Here is an 11,883-nt window from a genome sequence, read left to right on the forward strand (position 1 = left end):
GAGTTATTTTGAGGGAAGAATAAATTTACACTGTTATATAAGCTGCACACAGACTACTTTTCATTGTGTCAAAGTGTCATTTTGTCAGTGTTGTCCCATGAAAAGATATACTTAAATATCTGCAGAAATGTGAGGGGTGTACTCACTTTTGTGATACACTGTATATATATAGACAGAAAGAGAGAGAGTGATAATAGATATAGATATGGCAACGTACATGAATAATGACAATTGTAGTGGTTATTATTGGCTTAACAAGTCATTGCATTCAGAGAAATAAAACCAAAACCTTCATCTTTTGACTGATTGGTGATAATACATTGTTCACAATATGTCCAGGAAGATAAACTTACAATAAATAAATTCAACTTTTGACTTCAGGTTGTGTTTAAGTATTTATTGCACATCTGTAAACAACTTCATTGACCTTATTTGCCGCTATTTGCTGACAGGGAAGCAGCATCATTTCCCAGTTCTTTCTGAGAAGGTTCTCATGAAGCCCAGGGTTGGTCTTCTGCCCTCCAGTCTGCATTGAATGTTGAAGCTGTGCCTAACATTTACTGCAGGAATGTGCATCATTTTTGGTCTACAACAACATAAACAGGCAGCAGGACCCAAAATTTTCATAAATACATTTTATAATCACTCTTTATTCACTACAGTACATTTGTAAGTAATGGGATAACATCAGCGGTGAATAATGATACCAGTAGAATCACAATTACAGTAATGATACCATGCATAGACAAACATTGATGTGAACATTTATTGGTGTGTAACATTGAGAAAAGCATTAAATACAGTACTGTGTTGCTGTATAACCACGTTACAGCCTTGTAGCTGATCACACCGCTAAACATTGCAACAGGAAGTGTTTAAATACTGCGGAAAAAACATACATAATCATTTGTGTAGATAATAACAATAGTGCATACACATAGTGTGTTCACATCTTATATCAATAATTTACTTTCAATTTAAAAGGTTTAAACCTAATAAAAGTCCTTCATACTATTCCTAATTAAACATAAAGGTTTAAAATTTTATGTAAAATGTGTTGGTAAGGCTTACAGGTGGACTGCTATGTCATATGAAATAAAATAAAATCTGTGCTTTTTTAAAAAGACCTATGATGATGAACAAACCAGTCATATGCCATATTAGCCACATGGCTCTGGTACACAATTAGAAGCAAACAAATGCCCAACATGTCTTGGCTGATTAACTACATTTGGTGTACATTTCATATTTGAACAATGTATTTCTTAAAATGGTACAAAAAAACCATAACACCAGCCATGCCTGAGTGTTAAGTACGTTAAAAAAAGATCTACAATAGGTCCTAGTGAGCAATCTGCTCTTGTCTTTGGTTCCTTCCTGTAAAATGTTTACAAAGAGCTTGAATTTGAATTGTTAAAATATTAAAACACACAAAGCTAAAGTACATTCAGTAAAGTGTTAAATAAAAACTAGTGAATATGTTCCACGGTTAAAATTTCACAGTGCTTATAGAAGTGCATAAAGTCACCCAGTGCTAGTCAAAAACGGACGCCTCTCCCCACTCGTCTCGATCAGGTTCGGCTTCTTTAATCAGACGCTCTGTCTCTCCATGCTCGTGCTCCACAGAGAAGTACTGATCGGGTACAACTGGCTCTACAGGGCATTTGCAGCTAACAACAGCAGCTACTATAGCAAGGGTAAGACCAAACACCGCGATGTACCAGCTTTCTCCGAAGCGGGTGTTAAATCCACTAGCTTGAGAAGGCCAGGCCAGTCTTCCCTTCTGTACATTCTCCTGGATTACATAGAGACAGGCTCCACTAACGGCCAGCACCGCCAAACACAGCAGCACTGAGAAAAGATGTGAGCAAACAGGAGAAAATAATGAAGGTTGTGATATATAATTTTGCTGTAAATCTCAGGCAGTCTTAAAGAAAATGGATTCATTCATATTCACTAACTGCATCATTCTGGTAAGAATAGCTTGTAGATCCAGAAACACAAGAACATGCCAGAATACAAGGCCAGAATACACCCAGAACACACTATTTTTATGGTTCTCTTCTGGTTTATGCTGGTTCTAGAAGAAAATTATGTTATACCTCATGTACTGGGCTTAGAGTGGACAAAAAGCTATTCAAAATTCAGCACACCTGCATGCTGTAGGTTACTTTAATAAATTCCTAATGCACAAGGTTAATAGGGTTTACCTGTTGAAATGTGAAGTGAAATGACCAGTCTGGAGCGGGAGCGAGTGAACCCAGTACCGAGGAAGTCCACCACAAAAGAGGAGCTGGAGAGAAGAACAGCAGCGTAGCAGAGAGCTGCAAGCGTGTAAAGCAAATGCATGCCCAAACCATTCACTCCACCCAGAGGAGCTAAAACAAAGACAAGTGCATCACATCAATCAGATTACTATGTTTACTATGCAGAGAGAGGGTTCTGTAAAAACACACATGGGTGGGGAAGCATCTCAGCTATGCTATCGGCCAACCAGGCGTGCCAGTGTATGGTCGGTTGATGGCACAGCTGAGTTTTACAGTATTTACAGGCTACAGTATTAAACAACCTGAGTGCCCCTTTTTAGCAGAGGTTGCAGGCAGGCAGCTAGTTTTAAACTTGTGATCATGAGGACACCCCTTACACATCAGCAGACACACCAAAGTAAAGTGAACCGTGCTGTACCTGTATCGGTGAGGTTCTCTGCAGCATGCAGTGTAAAAGCCACTCCATAAATCAGCTGCTTGCTGTCTGACTCGTTTTTATTGCTCACATGGATCCAATTTGGGTCAGCGATGGCCGTGCAGAGGGACACCAGAACGAAACACTGACATACAGCTGCTGGAGATAAGCTCAAGGTCAGTGGCATGGCTGTGTTAAAAGGAAAGAAGAAAATTAGTCAACAAATTGTACAGAGTGATCTATTAAGATATGAAACCTTAGGAAATAAAGGACTGGGTGCAAATTGTGGGCGCCTACACAGACACGATCGGTTATATCTGAGGGAGAGATGGCCAGACAGCCTAGCCGTTGGGAGGTGCACTTGTTAGTGCGCTCTCAGTGCCAGTCTCAAGCCCAGAAAATAAAGAGGGTTGCATCAGAAAAAGGCATTCGGTGTAAAAATCTGTACCAGATCAGTTATGTACACCAGAATTGTGGCAACACTGTGACAACCCACAAACTATGGGAGCAGCACAAAAAATTTGAGGATGTGATGTGATATTTTTACTTACTAAAACTTACTAAGTTGATAGGGGTTGATAAAACAGTAGAAAATAATACGGTTATTTAGATTTACATTTGACAGACACTTTTCTTTCATTTACAACTATGACAGGATACAATTCGGGCAACTGAGTATTGCAGGGCTTGCTCAAAGCAGGTTGGTGATGGTGGGGCTCTAAGTCTCAACCTTTTAATCAGCACCACCAATGAGACAGACTATAAACTTTAACAGACTTGTCTTCTTCTTCTTCCTCCTCGGCCTTTGTCCCGTTCGGTTGCTGGGTCGGCTCTCGGCGGATCATGATCCGCATTGATTTGGCACAATTTTTTTTAAGCCGGATGCCCTTCCTGACACGACCCTCCCTATTTTATCCAGGCTTGGGACCGGCACTACAATGCACTGGTTTGTGCATCTAGCAGCTAGGTATCTATAGGACAATTCAGTGTTTCCAATTATCCTGGTGGCATGTCTTTGGACTGTGGGAGGAAACCGGAGCACCCGGAGGAAACCCACGCGGACACGGGGAGAACATGCAAACTCCGCACAGAAAGGACCCGGACCGCCCCACCTGGGCGATCGAACCCAGGACCTTCTTGCTGTGAGGTGACAGTGCTACCCACTAAGCCACCGTGCCGCCCCCTTTAACAGACTTGTGTTAAACATAAATAAATAAAACACAAATATGGGTCTATAAAGAAGAAAAAAGGAATAGTTTGCTAGGTTAGACATGAAATAACATGACTGGCCCGCAAACAGCCACAACCTCAATGGTGTCAAACAAATTTGGGACGAATTGGAACGGCAACTGTGAGATGGTTTTGTGTCTAAATAAACAAATTCCATCTTTAATGGACATTCAGCATCCAAGCATGCATGTTTCATAACCTAGTGGAAAGCTTCCCAGAAGAATGAAGGCTGTTGTATTAGCAAAGTGGGAACAAATCCATATTAATTAAAGCCCATGGTTTCTAAATAATGTGTTCTTGACATAACGTTCTGGTGTCCACATACTTTTGGAACATAAATGAATCACGTGACAGACCTGCGGGAACATACTGACTGTCGCAAGCTTCATGGGCTTCAAAATAACAGTTTTACAAAAATAAATATACTGTAGTTTAGGGTTTCCTTACCTGCACAGTTTGGTGAATTAATTTTTTCTTTAATTCACATCAAATGATTCAGATATAGTTTATATACTGTACATTCAGTACATAATATCAGTTCCTCATTGTATTGGTTGCACTTTGGTCCTCAACGTTGAGCTAATGTCTTAACATAGAATTATTTTAATCTTTACAACGACTAAATATGACCTACATCACATGCCGAAATTAAAAAGAGCAATTATTAAAAAATATAACTGGTTTCTACAACATAAACAACATCGCAACAAAAACTCGCTCTATCGAGTCCTGTCAAGCCAAACAGATATCTGGCTCGATCTCAAATTACACCATATAAAATATCTAGTGCACTACGTAGGGAGCTCTATACAACCATATAACAATGTAGTGCGCTTTTATAGGGAGTATGAATCTATTTGGGATTGAGCCTCAGTTGAAGACTATGACGTTAGAAACGTATTGGAATACATCGCCCTCATGTGGATGTACTAAAAAAGACTCATCTACATTCACTCATCTTCAGACTCATGGTCAAACTCTCAGTGGGTACGGAGCCCAGGAATACACAGTGGACAGGACACGAGTCCATAGCAGTGCATTACAACGCGGTCACAGGAAGAACATGCTGAAGTTCGCACACACTTACCAGAGTTGAGAATCGAACCCTAGTCTCAAAGACCCTGGAGATGTGTGCGTCACCTACACTTGCTACAGCACTGTGCTGCACAGTTTTAACAATAATGTAGCTAATAATAATCAATAATCAAAACAATACAATCGCCAAAATGTCAAATCTTTGCTTGACACAAATAGTATCATAAATGTAATAATGATGCTAATTCTCAATCTTTCATTTAGTCTTTTTCCCTCTACCTGGTCAGGGTCGTAGAACCACCAAAGTTAGCTTTCTTTAGCTTAGTACTGATGCTTCAATGCTGTAAAATATTTCCCCCCTCCAGGTTTTCTTTCATTTGTTTTACACAGTTGTTTTAGATCTTCAAACAAAAGATGATAATACAGGACAAAGACAACTAGAAAACACAAACCAGTTTTAAAATCATCTATTTATTTACTGAAACAAAAACCAACATCAACTGGCACTGTGTGGAAAAATGGTTTAGTCACTAAATCAACCAGTTAAACAAATGTTTTTAATAACTGGGTTTAATTGGACCAGATGCGTCCTGGTTTGATTACTGAAGTTCTGTTGAATTTAAACATCACTTGTATAAAATGTTCAGAAATGGGAAGCAGCTAACAGACTTACCAAAAGCAAACCGAATCATTCAGGGAGAGATGAGAGTTAGTTGTTACAATGCTATTATTTATTCAGCATGAAAACACAACAAAACAATCAATTTCCAAGACTCATCAAACCACAATGAGAGCCATTATCTCAAAATAACCTCAATACATTTACAGCATATAGGAGACACTTTTATCCAAAGCAACTTAAAATTATGAATACAATTTAAGAAAATGATGGTTAAGGGTCTCGTTCAGGGGCCCAACAGGGGCAACTTCAAAGTGGTGGTGCTTGAACCGGCGACCTTCTGATTACTAGTAAGGAAACTGAGCCAAGATTGTCTCCCTGGAACATTTGCCTGGAGAAAAACACTAAAAATCCAGAACAGCATATAGGCTCGTCTCAAATTTGCCTAAAACATATTGATAACCCATCCCAAACTATTGGTACTTGTTACCCTTTGAGTGACATGGGTCTTGTTTTATCTGGTGTAAAGTTACACAGCTTTCCACAATAAGATCCACCAGTCAAGCATGGATAAACTGTCATACTTGATGAAAGCATACATTTTGCTCTTTACCAAAAAATCCTGAAAGAAAATGTCCAGTCATCAGTCTGTGAAGTTAGATTAGGCAACAAGATAATGATCCAAAACACAAAAGCTAATACACCTTTACATGCCTTAAAATTAAGATTTAGTTATGGCTTAGTCAAAGTACTGACTTGAATCCCATCGAGATGCTGTGGCAGGACCTTAAACAGGCAAGTTCTTTTAAACTTGTTATTAATGTACGTAGCACTAGCTCATTTATTTCTTATGTTTGGAGAAGGAGTCCTCAGGTGGCAGAGCATCTGTTATCACAGACATGATTGGATACAACTGGGTAAGGTGGCCGAAGCCCTTGTTATGGATCGACACTGCTTTGTTCCTGCTTTGCACCCGGTGTCTCCTGGTTAAGCCGAGCCGGCCGCGATCCGGACCGGGATGAAGCGGTCGATGAAAATGAACCATAACTAAATTGTCTGAAGCAAAAGTAAAAGGACATGTCAGAATTTTTAACACAAAAATACAGTATTGCCACCTCTGTTTATTTAAGAACTCATCCTGGAAGTAATCATTCGTACCCCGGCAACATGTCAGGTCAAAAACGTTTCACAATATCTGATCATGTTTATGAGAGATGCGTGAAGGCTCGTAGTAATCAGGAAGTGCTCTGAATAGCAGGACTCAGGTTAATGAGAGTGTTGCTGGCCTGGACGATTTCTGAAATAGAGACTCTCCCCCGCTGTTTGATAAACTGAGCTACCGCTGCCATCTCCTCTGGGGTGATGAAGATAAACTTTCCTCTGTCGTCGATCACTCCTGCATTCAAAGCATAACACCAAAAAGTCAGCTTGTTCATGTTGTTTTAATAAAACAAGACCTCAGATAGCAATGTTAACAGGTAAAGACTAACTAAAGCACTTCAGTAAAACCAGCCTGCTCTTTATTATAATTATATAATAATGTCTTGTTTGATTTTCCACTTGAATGAACTCACCTGTTAGTGAACCATCAGCAATTAGGTCTTGCAGTCTGGCAATAGCGTCCTACAAATGAGACAAAATGCATATAAAAAACTATAATATAAATATGGACTGGACACTAATTGCTCTATTATTCTGAACATACACGCTCATAGAAGCCTGACTAAGTAATGCCACTTCAACCAACACAAGACACAAAAGTTACATTCATTCCACTCATTTGGTAAAACCAATTACGCACTTCTGGACATCTAGCCACAGATGGTAATGGCATAGTCAGGAATTGAGCTTTGTGCTATCAATCGTAAGGCTGTGGGTTCATATCTCAGCTCTGAGCAAGGCCCTTAACGCTCTTGGTTCCAGGGGTGCCATACAGCTGTTGACCCTGAGCTCTGACCCCAGCTTCCAAACAAGCAAGGATAAGCGAAAAAAGAATTTATAGTACTGTATGTGTATATATATAAAATAGGCTTTCCATCTGACCTAGATTATATGGATTATTATAATTAGTCCAGACTGACCTGAGTGCGCATTTCAAAATGAGATGCCAGGTCCTCAAGCAGCACCACTTTGGAGTTCTGTAAAAAAAAAAACACAGCAGATCCAGACAGAGTTAGAAAGAAATTAACAGCAGACTCATCAAACATGATATTTCAGGCCTTTAGGAAACATTACCGTACCTTCACATACTGGATAAACTCTTGGAGTAAGTTACGAGACTGTAAAGAGCAGAATGAGAAATCATCAAAATTAAGAACGGCAACATTATTGGGCTTATTTTTATATGATATACTCGAAACTAAAAAGCTTTGCAATTCGCCCAAGTTAGACAAAAATATTGGGACACCCCTTTCATTGATTTAAAACATCTCAGCTGATCTGATGAAAGTAAACTGGTCCTTAAATGCTGAACAACAAAGTAGCACCTCCTGTTCAGAGAGCTCATCAGCCTCTCCCTGCTCTTCGATGATGAAGGAGGCTTTGAGTTTTTGGTACTCCTCTTCCTCTCTTCTCTCCTGTTCCTCTTTAGCATGGCGTAGATCCTCTTCCTAAGAAAGAAGGGTCAAGTGAAATGAATTTCAGTGCAATTAAGATCAAACCAGTAATAGTGAGTATGTATCGGCATGGGACAACACTCATCATTTTACACATTTGGGAACCTCAAACTCCATGTACAAAACCAAGCAGTTATTTGGTGCAGTGACTTGCCGTGTCAAATCTAAGGAATTTAGGGTGTTTTCAAACAAAAAGTGTACGTTGTAAAGCTTAGAAACTCTATTGAGCCCTGACCTCAGCCTAAATAGACATCATATATACATATGGCAACTCAATATTAATGCATATGGTTTTCGATTAGACGTTCAACAGGATCATGGTAAGTTGTCCACATGCTTATGTATAACCTAAACTATATTATGCAGCTTGTTTTTGCTTTGTTACTATTTGAACAGACATTCAATGCCACTGGACAGTCAGATTAAGAAAAAGTAAAGTCATAAGTCCTATACTAAGTCCAATAAGTCCATAATGAGGACCTAAACCAAAATTAAATGCCGGTTAACCACCTGGATAAGGTGGCATTAGGTAAGAACAACAAGCAGCCAGTAATAAAACAAAGATTTACTGTTTGGTATGATTACATCATGTGTACTTGGTCGTCCGCAGACTGCATTGTGAAACTGCATGTGTGAGACAAAGCTGCGTCTTTAGTGGTGAAGGCAACCTGGTATTTGGTTGTGACAGGAGCTTGAGTAAGTCTGTTTTGTACTGACCTGTTGCTGTTCCAGCAATCTCTCATTCTCCTCCTCTTTCTTTCTCTCCTGCTCTCTGAGCTCCTGCATTCGCTTCCTCTCCTCTCGCTCCTCCTGCTCAGCCTGCCACAAACACAAAATCGAAATGAATGCACATTCAGTACAAACGAAACTTGGCTTCTCTTCTGTTAGAATAATAAACCAACTACAGTATAAGGGAACGTGCGTGACCTCCCACCTCTCTCTGTGCTTTCCTGGCTTGCTTCTCCTCCAGCTTCCTCTGTTTCTTAGCGCCCACTTTAACTGCAGTCTGAGGGCGCTCTTCAGCCTGAGGTCTCTCATCCTCTTCATCCTCATCCTCAACCTCAACCACCCCTGCAGCAATGTTTTCTGATAAACATGGACAAAAAAACTTTACACCCAGACACAACTTTTTCTTTTGTTTATGAGAGAAAACACTTGATGCAAAGCGTTAATACCAATTTCAGTGGCGTCTCTCTGTGCTTGTCTCTGTGCCATCATTCGGTCGAGTCCTCGGCGGCGCCGGGGCATGCCTGCTCCTCGCTCCTGAGCCGCACGCACCGGTGCGGCAACCCGTGCAGCGACATTCTGCCGGTCTTCCTGATCTGCTACTCAGAGAGAAAGCAGAATTGTCCACCGTAAACACCAGTTTTTATACCAGTACCATAAAGATACAACTATCTGGTACATGTACATTAATTATTTTATAAGCTACACCTACCATACTGATGACCTACCAAACTGATTTAACTGTAGCCCATCTGTTGCTTTGTATACTTTGCAATCCCCCTGTACCCCATTTACGAATTATAAGGGACCTCCACTGATCAGATGTTAACTGGGTGGTAGACCATTAATGAGATAGTAGTGTGAGTCTATCAGGTACAGCAGTGTTGTTGGGATTTTTAAACACATGCATGTCAATGTCAGGAAGAAAATAAAGCAGTAACAAAAATATAATGACATTGTTGCACTACCATGTTAGTCTAGGGCATGCTTGACAACCAGATTTACTTAAGTCTGTTTCTTTCCATTATTAAAGCACACGAACAGATGACTGTGAGCAGGTGGATTGGATCTACTAAACATAAAATCATTTACGTTAACACATTTGCAGCCATTGTTCATCTACCATAAATACTGTACTGCCATACACTAAGTGGGTAGCACTGTCGCCTCACAGCAAGAAGGTTCTGGGTTCGATCCCCCAGGTGGGGCAGTCTGGGTCCTTTCTGTGTGGAGTTTGCATGTTCTCCACGTGTCCGCGTGGGTTTACTGCGGGTGCTCCGGTTTCCTCCCACAGTCCAAAGACATTAAATTGTCCATGACTGTGTTCGATATAACCTTGTGACCTGATGAATCTTGTGTAATGAGTGACTACCGTATCTGTCTTTAATGTAACCAAAGTGTAAAACATGACGTTAAAATCCTAATAAACAAACAACATCTATATATTTTGATCACGTGGTTAAATTATATAATATAGCTGCATTTACTCTAGTACTATCTTTGATTTGTACTACCACTGCACTAGTTAGATGCTGAATTTCATATCCTTTTTTTAATCAACTAGTGTGAAAAGCTAGTTAATGTAGTGGTAAGATATTACAAATGTTGTTTTTAACACGTTTTGCCTAAACAACAAAATTATTAACAGCTGCACTAGTTGTAATGAATCGGCATGACTTGTTTACACATGACAGCAGTAACCTGTAAGTTTTACACACTTTAACATTCTCATTTTTATAGCTTGGTAGGATTAAATAGTTCAATAGGAACAAACATTTAGCAAACTAGCTATTCCTGTCAAGAATGGACGCGTCCCAAACAGCATCCTTCATTACTAAGTAGTGTGCTAGTTAAGCGCACTATGACTCTGGAGTCAATACTACTTGTAAATACTATAGAGTGAACTGTGTACGGTTTGGAACACCGCCATCCTGTAAGCAATGGTAAACGTTATGTTGGATATCCTGGTTTACATTTGTCCTTACCTTCTACTGTTCGTCCACGGATTTTCACAGAAAATATAATAAGAATGATTAAAACAGCCGCCGCTATTAAATAAAGCACAACATCCATTTTACCTTCAATTAAATACACTTAACTACAAAACAGACTGGCACACCACTACAGAAAAGAGATGACGCCGCTCTATAGTCTCTGTTCTGCTTATGGATCAGTGGATCAGTGGATCAGTGCGCCATCTGCCGGCCAGGAGTCGCTTTTAAAAAACGGGCTCAATCCCAAATACAGTACAAGGCACCTAACTGGGCACATACAGAAAGTGCACTACAAAATAAACGTATTATAAAGGAAAAACATCATTCTTTTATTCTAAACAACACGTTTACATAAACATTACTGATTACATCTTGGTCAGGGTTGTACTGGGTCCAAACCTGAACCAACAAACAGGGTGCATAGCATAAATTAAGACATTTGCTGGGCTGCCAACCAAATTACTAAGTACTTTTATTTCTATTGTTTTTTATTTAACCACTTTATCAGGGGATGTGGTGGATCCAAAAACACTTGTGAACAATCGATGCATAGCCAAAATACCTCGAACAAAGCAATGCACACCTAAACTAGGCAGTTGTAACCTAGTGGTTAAGGTTCTGGACTAGTAATCTAAAGTAATCGCTGGTTCAAGCCCCACTACTGCCAGGTTGACACTGTTGGGCCCTTGAGCAAAGCCCTTAACCTTCAATTGCTTGGACAATATATACTGTACTGTAAGTCGCTTTGGATAAAAAAGCGTCTGCTGAAAATGTAAATATTTACAACAGCATGTCCATGCTTTTGGTATCTCACTAACAGCTAAAGTTGTTAAGGTATTTCTAATTATTTTGGTTAATGAAAACATTTGTAGATATATGTGCAGAAACATGGATGGGTACTTGTTTACAAGGCTCAAAAAGAATTAAAAAAAAAAACACCAGTGGACGCAAATATGAATAAAACTACAAGAAATACAAGGTC

The 11,883-nt window shown here is 39.7% G+C and overlaps 2 protein-coding genes across 2 annotated transcripts; both read right to left on the reverse strand.

The window, feature by feature from the left end:
• Window positions 1-382: 382 nt before the first annotated feature.
• LOC134303488 (uncharacterized) lies at window positions 383-4,470 on the reverse strand. The gene is made up of 4 exons (XM_062988918.1): window positions 4,360-4,470; window positions 2,686-2,871; window positions 2,211-2,378; window positions 383-1,851 (listed from the first exon to the last, which is right to left on the reverse strand). Exons 2-4 carry the CDS (start codon window positions 2,867-2,869, stop codon window positions 1,535-1,537), a joined length of 669 nt encoding a protein of 222 aa, XP_062844988.1. The 5' UTR covers window positions 2,870-2,871; window positions 4,360-4,470; the 3' UTR covers window positions 383-1,534.
• A 1,186-nt stretch (window positions 4,471-5,656) lies between these two features.
• On the reverse strand, window positions 5,657-11,036 carry ddrgk1 (DDRGK domain containing 1). Its single transcript, XM_062988639.1, has 9 exons — window positions 10,893-11,036; window positions 9,357-9,506; window positions 9,116-9,267; window positions 8,899-9,000; window positions 8,053-8,175; window positions 7,807-7,845; window positions 7,648-7,704; window positions 7,141-7,189; window positions 5,657-6,962 (listed from the first exon to the last, which is right to left on the reverse strand). Exons 1-9 carry the CDS (start codon window positions 10,978-10,980, stop codon window positions 6,802-6,804), a joined length of 921 nt encoding a protein of 306 aa, XP_062844709.1. The 5' UTR covers window positions 10,981-11,036; the 3' UTR covers window positions 5,657-6,801.
• Window positions 11,037-11,883: the final 847 nt, after the last annotated feature.

Source organism: Trichomycterus rosablanca, chromosome 26, assembly GCF_030014385.1.
Source record: "Trichomycterus rosablanca isolate fTriRos1 chromosome 26, fTriRos1.hap1, whole genome shotgun sequence".
Classification (NCBI taxonomy): Eukaryota; Metazoa; Chordata; class Actinopteri; order Siluriformes; family Trichomycteridae; genus Trichomycterus; species Trichomycterus rosablanca.

What these genes read in the sequence shown, in the direction of transcription:
- ddrgk1 (XM_062988639.1), bottom strand. Translation starts at nt 10,980, where the DNA reads ATGGATGTTGTGCTTTATTTAATAGCGGCGGCTGTTTTAATCATTCTT. An exon ending in GATTGCTGGAACAGCAACAG is followed by an intron (nt 8,176 to 8,898) that starts GTCAGTACAAAA and finishes CTTCTTTCTTAG; the next exon opens with GAAGAGGATCTACGCCATGC. An exon ending in ATTTTGAAATGCGCACTCAG is followed by an intron (nt 7,190 to 7,647) that starts GTCAGTCTGGAC and finishes TCTCATTTGTAG; the next exon opens with GACGCTATTGCCAGACTGCA.
- LOC134303488 (XM_062988918.1), bottom strand. Translation starts at nt 2,869, where the DNA reads ATGCCACTGACCTTGAGCTTATCTCCAGCAGCTGTATGTCAGTGTTTC. An exon ending in AGAGAACCTCACCGATACAG is followed by an intron (nt 2,379 to 2,685) that starts GTACAGCACGGT and finishes TCTTTGTTTTAG; the next exon opens with CTCCTCTGGGTGGAGTGAAT. An exon ending in TTCACTTCACATTTCAACAG is followed by an intron (nt 1,852 to 2,210) that starts GTAAACCCTATT and finishes ATCTTTTCTCAG; the next exon opens with TGCTGCTGTGTTTGGCGGTG.